Here is a 16,386-nt window from a genome sequence, read left to right as displayed (position 1 = left end):
CCCCCCCCGAAACCACTCTAACAGGTCAAAGAAGTAAAGCGAGTAAAAAAAATTATATTTTATATGTGTTAGATTTTGAAAGAGTGTATCCTTCTTGTAAGACCTATGATTCTTATACATTATGCTTTTGAAGGATCTTTTTTTCTTGCATTCTCTGTTTCAAAGGTGTAGAGATGTATTTTGGACAGTATTTTCATTGTGGACCCTGACAATAGGGATTGAACTGATCCTAAAGGTGTGTTAACCCTTTAGTGCCACAAATGCAAAACCTGGCAGACTCAACTGTCCATAAATGTTGACATTTTAATGCAGATACATTGTTTCCTCGATGCATAATATTTTAAATACTTAAAAAAAAAATGCAGAGCACTACTCCAGGGATTACTGATTCATCAGGTGTTACAATTGTCAGCAGTTCTTGATGCTACTCTGTCCATTCATTTTGAATCAAATAGCCTCGTGGCAAAAGATTTCCTTAAATTGTTCTTGGAATAGAAGGAGATCAAAAATATTATATATGTGAGCAAGGCAAAATGCATTTAACTGGTTTTTAAAAATTGGAAAAAATTTGCATGGAAATATCAGATACTTTTTGTGAGAACTTTTTTTCTGGAGTGTATCTTTTCCATAAATTTTAGATGCAGCTGCAGGAAGCAACGTAATAAAAAAAAAACAAAAAAAACAACTCAACCATCATATATTACCATGGCAATTCTGAATCTGCTCTGGGTAATCTTAATCTGTCTAAGGGATCTTGAAATAATTTCTATTTACTGTTATCCAGGTCAGCTTAATGTTAAATGTTTGGGCTACATACGCCTATCTTTCACAAATGTGGAAGGCAGCAGAGAAAAACCAGGGTTTTGTTTCTGTCCACTATTCAAAATTATTAAATGAAACAGATTACCCTGGAGCCTACAAGCACACAATTGGTAAAGTTATTTAACATTTTCACCTTCACAATTGGTAAAGTTATATCACCCTTTCTGGAAATATGATAGATTTCCTCCATTTTTTGGAACCAAAAAAAGCCTAGGATGTCTCCTGAATGCTTCTTCAGCTCAGTTTAACCTATGCCAACTCATGATCCTACATGGTGCTGGATAAATGCCTTGGGTAAAAGGACKAGAATAAATCCAAGTGCCAAACAGAATAATAGAATCTTGTTTTTGTAGYTGTCTGCAGCCATGGACATTGTGAAGTTCACTGCAGAAGGCTTCCAGGAACTTCAAGGACAGTAGCTACAGGGGATTCAGAGGTCTCTGTAAGCCAAGAAGTTAGTTGGTAGTGCAGCCAGCTGTCTGAACTCCTGCTGACTGGATCCCTCTGTCTCTCTGCCCTTTATAAATTGCAAAAGGGCCTTAACACTCCAAGGAAAATGAAAAGTACAAATACCTCTGAGTACAAAAATACAGAGTAAACATTGTAGGCTAAACTTTAYAACTGACTCTCCTTCTCCCTGACATCATCCATGAAAACCAAAAATATATAAGCTGTATTTCCTGTATGAACTGTATGTATTTCCTGTATGTATCTTCTACAAGAAGATTGGATATCATAGAAATGTTTAGCAATTGGTACCACCAATGGCTAAGATGGTAGGATTTATTATCACACTGATGCACTCAAAATTGTGGATTGAACTTTCAGTTTGGTGATGAGCACTGGCAAACTTAACAAAGATCATATTTTTTTGGCTTCCTTCACGTCCTGAAAAGTGTTTTCTCTATTAATTTACAGAATGTTGTGCAAAAAGCAGCCTCTGGATAGGGCTGGGATGCTGCACATCATAGTCTACAAATCTGATACAAAAAGACAGCATTAAACCTTTTAACAGCTACAGGCAGCCCTGCCATTTCATCTGCTCCTTGCAGAAACAATCTGATGCTCTTTGAATGGTAAAGCTGAGTGTCTGCAGTGCTATTTGATGTTAATGGGCAGATATTTCCTATCACCTCGTTGGTTACCCCATCTGGGTAACCCTGACACCAGTGGGGTGTACCAGGAATTCTGCACTGGTGAGTGCCCACAGAAGGATCACTTGGCTGGAGGCAACAGAGAGTGATGGATAAGGGAACGGGCACAGAAAAAACCCATCATTCAAAGCCTCTTGCTCACAGAGTCAAACAGTCTCTGCTCCCGTTCAGGGAATTCGGGATGGACTGAGCAAGCGTTGGTCTGCTTTAGTGTGTGAGAGCTGCAGGCAGCACAGACCTTGTGGGGGCAGACTGGGGAGATACAAAAGCACCATTCCAGGTGCTCTACTCACTGATCCTGATGCCTGCTGTCCCACMTTTAGGGATGGGCTGCACTTAAAAGCTGCAGAAGAGCTCTTACTGTTYCATTTGCTTCAGTATATGTGATAATTTAGTTTCCCATCAAACATAACAGGGAATAGGCATATTTGTCCTARCTATTTCTACCCACACAATGTGTGTTTATTCATTACCCACTCAGCTATCTGTCTTTAATTAGTTCCTCAGCTGAGTACTTCAAGCTGTGCCGTGCACGTCTGGAATGTTTCTTGTTTTACTAATGAATTTAATTTCCCTGATCATAGTCAGTCGCTGTGAACTACTGACTCTTCATGTGTAAATAAGAGGGAGGAGAYGTGGAGGGCCCCTGGCTTGCTTTTTGTGATAAGTGATGATGTTTATTTGCCTAAGTCTCTCCAAGGGTGTGAGTACAGCTAGGAAAGATGGGATAAGCAACAAGGKGGAGAGAGAAATCTACAGCACAACCCACCACTTCTCTAAAGATCTCAAGGAAGAGGTCAAGTTTAATAACGCTTCCTGCAGAATTCAGAATCCCTGGAGCCCAGAAAAATAAATTTGTAGATGGACTTTAGAAACATTTGAATATTATYCAAGAATAATTTTGGTTCTTATGYACTGAAWTCACRAAGGAAAAAGCRTGTGGAAAATCATGGAGTAATTATCTTATTTTCATGCATGGTACTGCATAGAATAACACTGATACAAATTGAGTTTGATAGTCTTACATGTTACATTTTTTTTCAACATCAAAAAGTATTTTTTGGAGGCAGAACGCTATCTTGTTTTGTCTTGGCAAATCACTAATCATATATGCAATTTCCTGTTGGTTTAGTATCTTTCTTGGTTTGGGGTTTTGCTCATGTATTTTTGGATATGAGTGCAAATTACTAGCTTGGGCTAGTAATTACCTAGGGATTCCTAGGATTTGAGCATCTTWATTTTATTGGTTGTAGCTTGCCCTACACTATTACAGATTTTCTGAGACTGGGATAGCTGCAATGTACTGTATGATAATAACATTTTTATTTAATGACTGGCTGTCCTTATGGGATCCCAAAATTGCCTAATGATATTAYGGAGAACAATCAGATTAGCCACCTGAAAGACAGTGTGTGCACAGAGAATAGGGAAGAGCTTTCTCTGCATGTTGATACACAGAGATAAACTTAGAATAAGGAGGGGTAAAATATCAGTTAATCACATTATGATTTAAGCAGGAATGAGGACACTGAAGGAATGTTTACTTTAATTTTACAGAAAGGAAAGCTCCAAAATCTCTATCTCAGCATAGGGAATTATTTTGCATTTAAAGAAAGGAAAGAAGGAGTGTCCYTCCCATGAASGAAATATTAAATTTAGTTTAGTTTTCTAGCAACACCTTGTCATTGTTAGAAAACACTGAAACTTTTGAGAGTTTTGAAGGAAACTGGAAGTTTCTTGCAACTAACAAAATGTAACTACACTGAGTGATAGGTTAGAAATTTTTACTCTGATTTGGACAATTTAAACAGACTTTCAGTTCAAAACTTCTTTTATGAAATAATGTGGTGGAAAGACTCTTTTGTAAAATGTCAAGTCAAAGTCACAATGATATCCTTCCATCAATGGGAACTTGATATCCAATGTGTACTGTTCCAAATGACTTCCTGTATTTTTCAGAGTTTACATGGCAAAAATTTTTGAGAAATACTCTTATTTTGGGTAGGGARATAAAACTATTTCCTGGAAAAATCCCTTTTCCACTACATTTTGAGGAGCATCTTTAATTTCCTGGAAGATATCCTGCCAGCTATGGATCATATTTACTTCTGCCTGAATCTGAAATACATGTGAAGACACAATGACAGTTCATAACAACAAATTATTTTACAATTTATCCTTATCATAGCTAATCTAAAAGAAGTATTAATGGAAGTTTCTTGAGCACAGATACATGAACTATGTTCTGTGTGTAACRATTGATTTACACTGATTTAGTTCCTCAGTTTTCAAAAGCAGCACTATTTGAAGTAATATGGCAAAAGTTCTCCATCAGCAGGAGTTCATGAAACCAAGAATAAATAACAAAATATRTAAAATGTGCATGCAGGAAATTGATTAGCTAAAGAACAAGCCGAAAAGAAACTTTTGAAACCATAAATCACTATTGGCTCTCTTTCTACAACTGCTTTTTTGAAAGCTGTTCTCATGCAAAATATTGCTCTTCTGAATTAGACCAAATCAGATGTGGAGGTGATTCTTCACAAATGAGAGTTGAAACCAGGCATATAAAAATGTTTGAATTTGCTGCTTAATATTGTAGAGTTGAAAGCTCCATGATTCTACAAGCTTAGCTAATACCTTCGAAGTACAGATTACTGTAAGCTCCTAACAGGAAATGGATAGGACTGCTCTGAATTGCTTTAATGAGAAAATGAAAGACTATTTTGTAAGGTGCAGGATTTCCCCCTCATCTCCTTTTAATTCTATCTGAGCTGATCCAAAATTAAAGCCTTGACCAAAACTACCATCATAAGTATCATCATTTTCAAATTTCTTCTTCATTTGCCTTGAAGAGCCAAGCTGACACCTCACAAAATGTAAGTATTAAGTGCAGAAAAGTGGAAGAATGAAGGGGTATTGCAACATTTCTTCTAAAACCTGCTCTCTAAATACCTAATTTATGGGACTTCACAGTTTGCAATATTAATTTGGAACYAAGCATATTCAGACTCAGAAACTTAACAGTGGAAGTTGTCCATAGCATTATCATTGRAAAAGGGAATAAGTAGACTATACTTCATATTTCTCTTACAGTTTTCTAGCCCTTTCTCTCCCACATTTGCAAGTTTTTCCATAAGAAGACAAAGGTCAGAAAAAAAAAATTAAAAAGCAAATGAGAGAAAAGAAAGAGTAGGTTAATTTTTAAAACATATGTTCCATTTCTCTCTAATTATTACTATATTCTCTTCCAACAGTTCAGACTTCTAGTTACTTGCCAAAAATGCACAACTTTGCTACCTTGTGTCAAAAGGGAGTTCCTTTGGGAACTGAATCATAGCTCTACATGAAAATCTAGAATTGTCTGTTTCACTGAGAAAGAGAAGGATCAGGTAATGCTGCTTCAAAAATTTTGGAAAGCATGTGTATAACAATATATATACTCATATAATAGGATTTGAAGGTTTTGAACTGAAGCTGTCAAAAATCAGTCTTATGGCTAAAGGATGGCTAGAGCAGCCTGTGGGRTGAGAAATCATTATGAATAGCAGCTGTGATTGTGGAATACATACCTGACCTTCCTTTTTTATTTTATCATTGGCTAGAAAAGGTTCAGCTGCTGTAAATGCTWGTATTTAGACATAATTAGAGTTATCTTGGCTCCCTAGCATAGACATCAGTGGTRCAATTTTAACGAGCGCCAAAGGTCTCCAGCTTCTTCTTATTAGTTTTCCCATCTTGGTGAYTGAACATTTTAAGTGTTCCTGAGAYATTTTGTGTTGTGTGTCAGATATTGGGTGCTGTGAGGTTATCACTGGAGTTCCTCCACCCTGCTGTCAATCACTTACCTGTGTCTAAATGAGACTGAATTTGCATAACTTACCCATAGAGATGAACGACACTGACCTCACTCTACCTCACCTTCRATCATTTTCTGCTTTTTTCTGCTCTTTCTGCTCTTTAAATGTCAGTAAGTRCTGCAGGGATGCACAGGCCAAAAGTATTAAAGACAGAAAGAGTTCAACTTAAAAAAAAAGAATATAGATAATTCCCTTCATATTATACCTCATTTCTGAAATTACTCAGGCTTATGGGGTAAAATTTAAAGGTGGCTGCAAATCTGTACATGTAATAGACAGGATTCTAGCAACCTCTCAATCCCAGTTTAGTCACAGGTTCTTCTAATTCCTTATGGMTTTACTGACGTCTCCTTCTCACCACTTTTCTCTACATTGTGGGAATTCTCTCATGATTTCTTTCTTAGATTTTGTATCYTGCACAATTGCTCGTCTTACTTTGCTACAGGTAAGAGGCAAGGCAGTAATATGCATTGCAATCATAGATGTAAAATGTTTGAAATTATAATTAAAGCATAACTTCAAGAGGATTTGAATTTAATGTGAACTGCTACTGTGTGTCATCTATCAGACTAACGACTCTTGCTTAAATTCCCTAGGAATCTAGAGACAATACTTTACATGAAATGCTTCAGATACTTCATTTTTGCATTAAAGAAGATAAAATTAACTGCAATATGATCATAATGACGAGGAGAATTTGAATGAAATTAGCTCTTAATTGCGTCTGAATTCTGCATCTCTGAAACATAAAGCTCATAAGTTCCCTATGGAGTTTCACCATATTTTTCTTTTATGATCAGTTGGAGAATTGAGCATGGGCATGGATTGCCATATGTTTTCATTACTTCAGCAAATGTGTAAAAAGAGTAAAATTTATTAGTTCATTGATATTTGAATGAATAGTCTTCTGTAGTTTATCCCAACACATACATTTAGGTAGAGTTGAACACATATGAGAATTAAAACTAATCAATAATAGGCAGATCTATTTCTATCTAAAACTAAGTTTGCTGTCTGATTTACATTTTGTGATGAATCTGGGAAGGGTGGAGATGTAAATTGTACAATTGTGTTATTCTTTGTGCCTACATTCACATATGGGWAAAACAGGTGTGACTTTCCTTTTCAAAGGCAGTAGAGGATGCACACAAAAAGCAACTACARGAAGATAAACAGTAAAGATGAACAGGCTGAAATGCATTTTCCATCAAAACTGATACTCASAGCATACTGCCTTCATGACCTTAAGGAAAAGTCTCCAGCAATGTAAATTGCATTCATAATGAAAATACACACTGAATGACACTGTAATATATAACACTTTCATACACTACCAGATACTAGGCAAAAGCGTCATCAATCTCACTCTTTTGAACAAAGCGGCCAGGCTCTACTGGATCTTTGCAAAGCTGGAAAGGATAAAAAAGGGGTCAAACTACATCAAAAGCCATTGCTTGCGGTTAAAATGATGTGTCCTCAGTACATTCTAACAGGATCAGGTCCACATTTGTCATTTTTACATTGGGCTGCTGATGTTCATGTAGCACAAGGTGTATAGGACACTGTTTTTCCCCATGTGCCAAAATTAGATTTTTGATTCTACTGTTACTTTTTTCTCTTGCACTATTTGCAGGCATCCTGTTGCTTCAGTCAGACATAAAAAGACAAGTCCAATAGGAAAAGGGTTAAGCTATGTGTGATCGGTGATTTTTCCTGCTCTGTGAGATGAGTAGTGCTCATGGSTAAAATTTGCATTCAGAAAAGAAACAGAACAAAACTTGACAGTGAGTGGGATACTATAGAGAATATTCATGCATAAGCTACGAGTCAATATGTTTCTATCTTAAAGCGGTCATTTTGCAAATTTTTATTTCATGGATACACATGTATTCAAAGTTTGAACTGAAAGAGAATTTTGTGGCCATGTAATAAACCTGAGTAAAAGATGCATACTGTAGAAACATTGAGAGTATATAATTAATTAATGTCACCAATTCCTTGTGGGTTTTGAGATGATATAAAAAAAGAACCTTTACATTCAGGGTGATATGTAGAAAGAGTGCTCACTGAATCTTACAGTCCTATACAGGCTAATTTGTCCCAAATATTTAGACCAAAATGTCTGCTGCTATATGAATGCAAAGGAGTGGGAGAAAAGTGTCTAGAAGGATTAGCTGGGTTTAAATATTATCACAAAGAAAATATTTTTGGAACTTAAATAATTCCAACCATACATATTCAAGTGCTTTCACACTGCCTATTACTCCCCATTCCCTAAACCCAAAGACAATTCCAGGCTGATTTGCAGATACAACAGACCTTCTCATTTTGGTACTGTCCACCACGGACCATCTAAGGTAGATAGAGCTTATTTCGTTGAAAATATACATAACAAGAAGTTCTAAATGAATTTCAAACGTTTTTGGTGTACAATATCAGAGAATCCTTTTTGAGTGTAATTATAGTGCTTCCGAGAATTGTTTGCAAATTTAAAAGTATGAAAAGGCTGCCAGCCAGAACGCCAGCACTTGGAATACTTCCCTGCTTAGGGTGGATATGAGAATATGCATAAGAGTAGGACATGCTTTACCCAATGTCCACCTTTAAATTTCCTGACATATTTCAGCATGACAGAGAAATGCCCTAAATTAATGTAAATGTTGGAGATTTTCAAGCTCTAGTTTTCAAGACAGGCAAATTTTATTTACATGACCAGAAACAGCCTATATTTGTGTGAGAAACCGGCCACAGTTTAAGTTTTCCTGGGAGATGAGAGAACAAAGAATTCCCTCTGAAATATTAAGACTCTGCAGCAGGGCATTCAAACACTGCTTCCTGGAGAAAATATTTCTGCATGGAAAGGAAAATAAATTCTAGTTAAACTTCACAATAAATTTAATTATGCATTGTGAGACAGGGTTAAAGGTGAAGGAAAAGTGAAAGTCTTAAGAATGAGAAATGACATTATTTAAATCAGAAATTAAACAATGGCAAATTAATAGGTTGTTTTTACTTAGAAAGTTGTAGAAAAATGACCTAGTGGGTTATTTTTTTTTCTCTTGGGTCTCTGAGGAAAGAAACTGCATATGAAGAATAATCACAGCAGTTTGAATAACTAAAGCATAGATCCCTACCTGAATCTGAATTGAAGACTCTTGTYTTATCACCTTCAACATAATTCACTGAAAAAATCAAATGAATTTGAAATAGTACTTCTTAGCTGTTCTTTATTGAAAGGACACTTTTCTTTCTCCTGTTTTGYTGGTAACACTAGAATGACTGTGATAAGCAGTGAGCACAATGTCTTGATGTTCTTCAGATGAATCTGTATTCCACTTGATTTGTGCAATTTACTATCCAGTGCAGCACATAAAGACATGCTGGGGTAATAGATGGGGAAATCCAGCAGAAAAAATGTCATGTGTACTAAGGGCACCTATACTGTTGAAAAAATTTAAACTCTTAAATGGATTAAGTTTTGATCTGCATTTACCCTACTAAATATACCACAATTAATTTGAAAATGGTAAGATATTAATAATAACATAAGAAAATATGTAGATATATCTAGCAATATAAGAAAAAGAAAAAGAAAAATGTAGAAAAATCCAGAGATTTTTATTAGTTTTCTAGCCTTACTAGCAGAGACGTAATTAACACCTCAGATGGGAATTACCTAAATTTCAGATATGCAATCACACAAGCCTCCAGCAGAATCATTGCTTCAAGAGTTTCAAAAGACAAATTTTTGTATTTTCTTGAAAGCACTCTTGCTGGGTTTTKTTTTTTGGTAGGGGGTTTCACTGATGTTAATTTTTATTTGATAGAATGTTTTCATTTCCATTAACCTGTAAGTCACTACATTACTGGAATATTGTCTAAGATAGAGTAGATTAAAGTAAATTGTCTCTACTTCCAGTAGAGGACTCAGTTACAGATAGAACTTGCAATAATTCAAATAGGTTGGGTTTTTTTTCTGCTTATTTGTTTTTTGTTTTTCCCTGGGATACTCTCCAGTTTACTTTACCAAGGATACCAGTCTGTAAGCACTGACCCTGGCAGTGGCTGTCTGGTTTAGACAACTACAGAATGGTTTTAGTATAAACCCAGAGCCACAAGAAAAAGGTCCATGCTCATGCCACCATCTGAAAAAAACAACTGAATAAAATCTGTTGGAACATTCTAAAAGGAGTAAAGCCAGAAATGATATTAAAACTTAAAGAAATGAAGCCTCAAGTCATGAAAGGAGAAATGATGAGCCATGACCAAATTACTGAAAAAAAAAGAACTCAAGGTATACTTCCCCTGAGAACACACATGCACAATCATACTCACACATGCACAAACAAAGCCAATGCACAGATGGAGAAGTGAGTTTTGATTTGTTCCTGAACTTCTGTTATCTGCCAAGGGGATGTTTTCTGTCTGTGCAGAAAGAATGTTTTCTGTCTGTGTAGAATCTTGTGCAGATTCTACAAGCACACTGCTGATTCTRGTCTTCATGAAAACTCAGCTTAGAAAGAACCACAGTCAATGCAGCAGATTCCTCCTCCACGTTTTGAAGATTACAGATAATAGAAGTAATACACAAGAAAATGATTCATGGCTCAGAAATCAAAGTCATACTGGGAGGATAAAAACTGTACAGCAGAGCAGATGGAAAAAACATAAATCTGAGCTGTGTAAAAAACATCTCCCCCTTAAATTCTGTCTTTTCTATAGAGGAAATGGAACAAAAGGAAAATAGACTCAAGGAGAAAAGCAAATCTAGAGCAGAATAGTCAGTCTATTCCCCTCWGGGCTTAAAAAGAGCAAACTTGAATCCAAATCCTTGGAAATCCTTGGGAAAAGGATGYTCTTAGCAGGTGGCAAATATAGAAGCTTTGTGAAAACTGGTATTTTCCTGGGGGGAATGAAAAAAAATTCTTGAGAAGGTGCCAGAAGCCACAAAAGTAATTTTGATTCAATATGATTATTGATGAAATCTCTGTAGCAATAGCCCCACCATAGCCAGCTAAGCTCTTMAGTTTGGTTTCAAAAGAAATTACCRGAACTGCTTTTGAAACCTTGATCTACCACCTCAGGCTGAGCTTAGACAGAAAAAAGTGCTCTCTAAAGGGAGAAGGCTCAAGGTGCCCCTTTGCATTACAGTGAAATAGCATTAAGAGATGGACAACGTCTTTCAATTACTGGTTGGCCAAGGCTGAATGCAGAGCAGCTGAGAACTCCAGCTACTGTAGCATAAGTGTTAGAAAAACTGTGAGAGGTTTATAAAGGGATTTTAATCARTAGCTCAATATGTCAGCTGAAGAAWGAAAAGTATTAATTTGTGGTTCTATAGTGTCTTTTTTTTCCTAGATCCTTCACAGAACTCTTTCACTTGAGGGAAAGCAGAGTAGTTCCCTTATCCAGTATTACTAYGGAGTCTAAGGACTGATTTCCTTTGTTTGCACTGTTAATTCCAGATCAGCTAAGAGGGTATTGAGAATGTGCTGATAGACTGCCTCTGTCATTCTGCAAGTACACCCCTCACACAGCAGTGGTCAGGAAGGACAGCTTTGCTTTAAGTCTGCATAGAGTTGACTTTTGCTGAAAATTCTGCTTGAGCTTGGAATCATTGCAACAGTGTCAAAACCCAACACCAAATCACCTCCTGTTTATGCACCTCTTTCTTCTCCATTAAATTGGATAAGTTTGCTTCCCTGGTAGATAGACACTTAGAAAAATCATTAGATATTTAGAAAGCATTCCTCAACACTAAAATAGAAAATAAGAAAGAGGCATCCTGGGTATTTAATAAAAGGTACTAAACAGGCCCTGGACCAGATTTATGAGGTTTTTGCCACAGTGACTAGATGAGTCTTCATCATTCTGGTCGAATATGGCAGGTTAAGCAAATCTTTAGAGGGGTAATAAAAGCCTTTTTTGCTGACTACTTTTCAGRATGCAAGTAGTGTTTTGTGAGGTGCAGTTAAATATGAAAAATACTTCTGGAACACAAAGATGAGTAATCATGCATAAACAAGTTTTCTGATTGTTATCTCCAACAATAGCCACTTTTCAAGATTGCTCAGAACAGCTTTAATCAGGTAATAAATCAGGCAAAAAGAAAAATGAAATTGTCATCTGTGGGACCAAAATAAAACCTATATTTCTGAAAGAAGAATTTAGTTATTTTTGCAACAGGAAAACAGTTATGATTCTGCGGTCTTCTTGGTTTGTGTTAAAACAAATTGCACTGAGATGGATGTTTTTCAGATTTACTTTGGTCAGTCAATAGTGTAGGAGCAGTTAATTGGTTTGGCCTCCACTGATTAATGGGTTCTTGAGAATTTGATGAGCATGGGAGGAAGTGAACTGCATGAAATGACAGATATCTTTGCTTTCTTTAATCCTCTGTGCCCTCAGAGAGTAAGCTTTCAGATGTCTCTTCTTAAGGACTGCAAAAGCTGTCAGATCTGAGTCTGTACCAGGTACAGCTGTGAATTGGCCTAGGTGACATGTGACTGTCACTACTTGTTATGTAGAGGAAGCGATGAAGTGTGTGGCAAATTATACTGTGATTCTGATGGCAAAATATGTCTTAATGTGCTGCAAAATATCATTAGACTGTGGGTTGATACAACACATAGCATGGAAAACCCTCAGGGCAAGACGAGATAAGTTGTCACAATATTGGCTGCAACCAAAATGAGAAATTCTAAATAGGCAAATTTTTATTTGACTGGTTAGGCATTCTTACTTTTTTCACCTTCTTTGCAAGTAGAACAAAAATCTGTATTTCTTTTACAGTCTTCATAACTGTAACTGAATTTCATTTACACAKGCAACTGAACTGAACTGAACTGATGAGCTGTGACGTGATGACAGTCAACACCTTTAGTGTTAATCATGTTAGTTTTGATGCATGTAATATGCACACATACAAAAAACCAAACAAACAATTGGTTTGTGGTTTGTTGTTGTTGTTTTTAATCYTTTCCCAGAAATTTAGTACACTGGATCTTTCTTCTGATTTGGAACATAAGCACAGTTTAAAATTTTTGAATTTTCCCAGGAACAGAAACCTTGTTTTCCACAAGGTGAAACAGCACCTGTTGTATATGTTCAAGAAACAATACAAAGGGAAATGGCTAGTAAATACACTGGGAATATAAAACAGGAGGTTTTACTAACTGCAGTTTATATTATCTCCTGTGAGAAAAATTTCTTACKATATTGTATGATCATGGAAGGAAATTCAAATTTATTCATAGGCAAAGATTTAAAAAAACTACAAATCGTATCTTTAAAGTTCACAGAGGAAATGAAATTAATCAGGATGGTAGGAATATATCCATTCACTTTCCCAAAAGGCTGTGTCATTCAGTGTCACTCTAATAAAGGATATTGACTGCTCAGAAGAGGTTTCATTTATACTGATATGTAGGAATGGCTCTCAGTTTAGAGACTGATGTTTCTAGAAGGACTCAGATTCAGGATATAAGGAATAGAGGCACCAGAAAAATACTATTTGTTATTTTTTGTCATCAGTTGTAATAGCCTATTACAAAAATGTTAATCAAACATATCTGAGATATAACAAACCACAGACTGACATGTGTTTGGTTAAACACTATAAATAACAAGCATCAAATACATGATGTGATTATTTCTGCACTACCTCAATCTTTTAGGCTGAATTATAGTACCCTTTAGTGTGGATGAGTTTTGTATTATTTATAGATCACACAAATATTAGTTGTTTTAAATTAAATCAGACAACCTTTCCTTCCTTCACCTATTGTAAGAGAACTGCCTTAAAACACAGCGGACAAATAAAACATGTGTGTCAATTACACAGATTTTAAATTTTTGAAGTGTGATTTAGAAGGGCCTTAAGCAGTTGCTCTGTCTTTGGTGGTGAATTTAACTTCCTGAAATGTAAACCAGACTGAAACAAGAGTACAATTTTCCTCACTGCATTCCCACCTTGAGTATGTGTGAAGTGGATATTTATACATGATAGTGATTTACTCTATCACTAGAAAATCAAATTTGAGGATGTAAACCTTCTATCATCCTTCAGCCTGGAAAGAAGAGTCTATACAAAAACCTCCCAATGCTTTACATGGAAACATCCAGTCCTGATACAGTTAACACTTGATAACAATCTTGTCAAATGTTATGTACCTATAACCAGACTACAGTGAAAAATTTTGCCATCATGCTACCACTTATATCCTGTGAGCATAGTAATGATAATGACACTGACTAGAACACCCAACAGAAGCAAAGATGTTGACATATTATTATGCAATCTGTGTTACCTCTCATCTACACAAATGTAGTTGAACAAGCCAAGTTTYCACATTTACCATAAAATAAAGACCAATATTGGTATTTTAAATGCAAAGATGAACCATTATATGCGTATTTTCATGGACAAAGTTTCTCAAACCACACCATTCTTTCATGGAASAGCCACAGCTTCACATGGGGTTTTTTCCAAAGCTACCCCTTTCAAACTGGGTTTCTACCCAGGAGTAAGTGGAAGAAAACCAAACTTACGATCTCCCTGACAGCGCACAGGACCCACGGACACTTTGGCTTCAGACCCAGGCCGGTCAAGGTCTCCCACCACCACCTGGCTGACTGGTAGGTGCTCTTTGTATGTCAACATCCCAGTGTCTTTTTTCCTGAATTACAGAGAGACAAAAAAAAAGTGATTGTGAAACATGAGATTATTTTCCTTGATCATTATTATTGTTCACTGATCTAACCACCAAAAGAATAGGTATGCAACAATTGCATGCTGCTCAAACCCCATTTTAGTTAGCAAGATCACTAAAATTCAAATTATAGTTATGTCTTAGAGCTYTTAATTTCAACTGCAGCAAGTAACCTAGTGCTTTTTTCATGTCTAGCCAAAATCACTGGGCACARTTACAATATTTTTCTTTTATTATTTCAGAAGCTGAGACCAACTGGCATTGTGTGTTATTTTTTTCTAAGTGGAAAATTAAATTAGCAATATTGAATGAGGTACTTTGTCTTGCAGCTTTTTTTCTCTTTTCTTCTTTTTGGTTGTAGTATTTTTTTGTTGGTTTGTGTTTTCTGTTTTGTTTTGTTTGTGGTTTTATTTGTTTTTTGATATAAACACACATAAAAGTTTAAATTATCCATATCTGAAAAAATGCCCTTATATAGTATTGAGACTTTACTTTCTGACACAAAAGAAAGAAAGAAAGAGGAAACATCTATTCTCTCTCTCTTATGTCCCCTCTTTCTTTTTAGCTTTACATCCTGCCATGTAATTGAGTATCTAAAGTAAGGAACTTTTTGATCTAAAGAATCAATTCCTTTGTTCAAAAATATCACAGGATGAAGGATGAAWTCAGTATCTGGAAAAGTTAACTGAGCCACACAGTATGACTATAACTGAGAACTTGTAATGATTTCAGTAAAATGAAAGTCTTTTTCATCCCTGACTTGGATGACTCCATGATCTGACTCATTATGTTGCTAATAACTGGGCAGCACAGCAGGGATCTGCATGATCTGTGGTAATGTTCAGAGCTTTCCAGTAGCACAGTAATGTTTTCCTCTAGCATCTCAAGTCAGCGTCCTTATTTTGGCCCTACGAAGAGACAGACGGCAAAATGTCCTTTCAATTAATAAAGAAAATAACCATCAGTGTTTTGAACAACAGTTCATTAGAACTAGTGTCTGTTCTCTGTGATGAAGAGACTAATTAGAGATTTAATTACCAGAGTTTTTYAAGTAACAGGTGACTGTTTTATTTAATGTGTGTGTTCTTCCCCTTCAGAGAGTTTGCCTTGCTCCTTTGTGTTCCATGACCCTTTGTGTTGCTGAGACCATTAACCCTCTTTGGCTGGACACAGCTGCACCAGCTGCTGTGTGGGTGAGGCTGCTGCAGGGAATTGATAGAAAAGGAGGAAARCGGGGAGGAGGAACCCTGGCAGGCTGCTCCTGCTCATTGTGCTGGCTGGTAGCATACTGCTTTTCATCCACAGCTCGCCATGCCCTTTACAAAGGCGTCCTTTTCATCAATTTGGAGACAAGCAGTATAAGAAAGGAAAGATTAAAGGACTTCCCATTTAAGAATGAAAAAAGTGAATAACAAAGACAGGTATGCAGACATAAGTTTCATCACTGTTAAGGACTGCATCCATGGGATCCACTCCTTTCTAATAGAGGATAAATGTAGGTCATCACTTTACTTTTTCTGAGGTTTTCCTCTGAGACTGCCTTTCTCTGCTGATTTTCTTTCTTTCACAGAACACTTTAAAGTTGGACATATCTATTTAAAATAAGGAATTCTTCAAAGAGTGGTAAAAGAAAAATATTGGCATTTCTCTTCTTTCCTTCCTCTCTCACAAAACCAGCTAATATTTCAGCTCCAAATAAGAATGATAGAGTGTGGCAGTTTTCCTGTCACCAATAGCTTTCACCTTCTTTAAAGGAAATAAAAAGGAGCAGTAACAATTTTCTATCTCTTTACTGGCAATTTTTTACTCATTTTAATATTTTATTTATTCACTTAGTGA

The 16,386-nt window shown here is 36.2% G+C and overlaps 1 protein-coding gene across 1 annotated transcript in view; it reads right to left on the bottom strand.

Moving 5' to 3' along the window:
* LOC130583991 (contactin-associated protein-like 2) overlaps window positions 1–16,386 on the bottom strand; it is a gene marked incomplete at both ends in the record, with an annotated part of 278,907 nt that overhangs the window by 86,342 nt on the left and 176,179 nt on the right. The window contains one exon of the mRNA XM_057383713.1: window positions 14,387–14,514. Within this exon, the coding sequence (XP_057239696.1) occupies window positions 14,387–14,514 (128 nt within the window). The remainder of the gene's footprint in view (window positions 1–14,386; window positions 14,515–16,386) is intronic.

Source organism: Malurus melanocephalus, unplaced genomic scaffold, assembly GCF_030028575.1.
Source record: "Malurus melanocephalus ecotype Western Australia unplaced genomic scaffold, MMel_1.1 scaffold_655, whole genome shotgun sequence".
NCBI classification, from domain to species: Eukaryota; Metazoa; Chordata; class Aves; order Passeriformes; family Maluridae; genus Malurus; species Malurus melanocephalus.
This window is presented reverse-complemented; position numbering and strand designations above follow the sequence as displayed.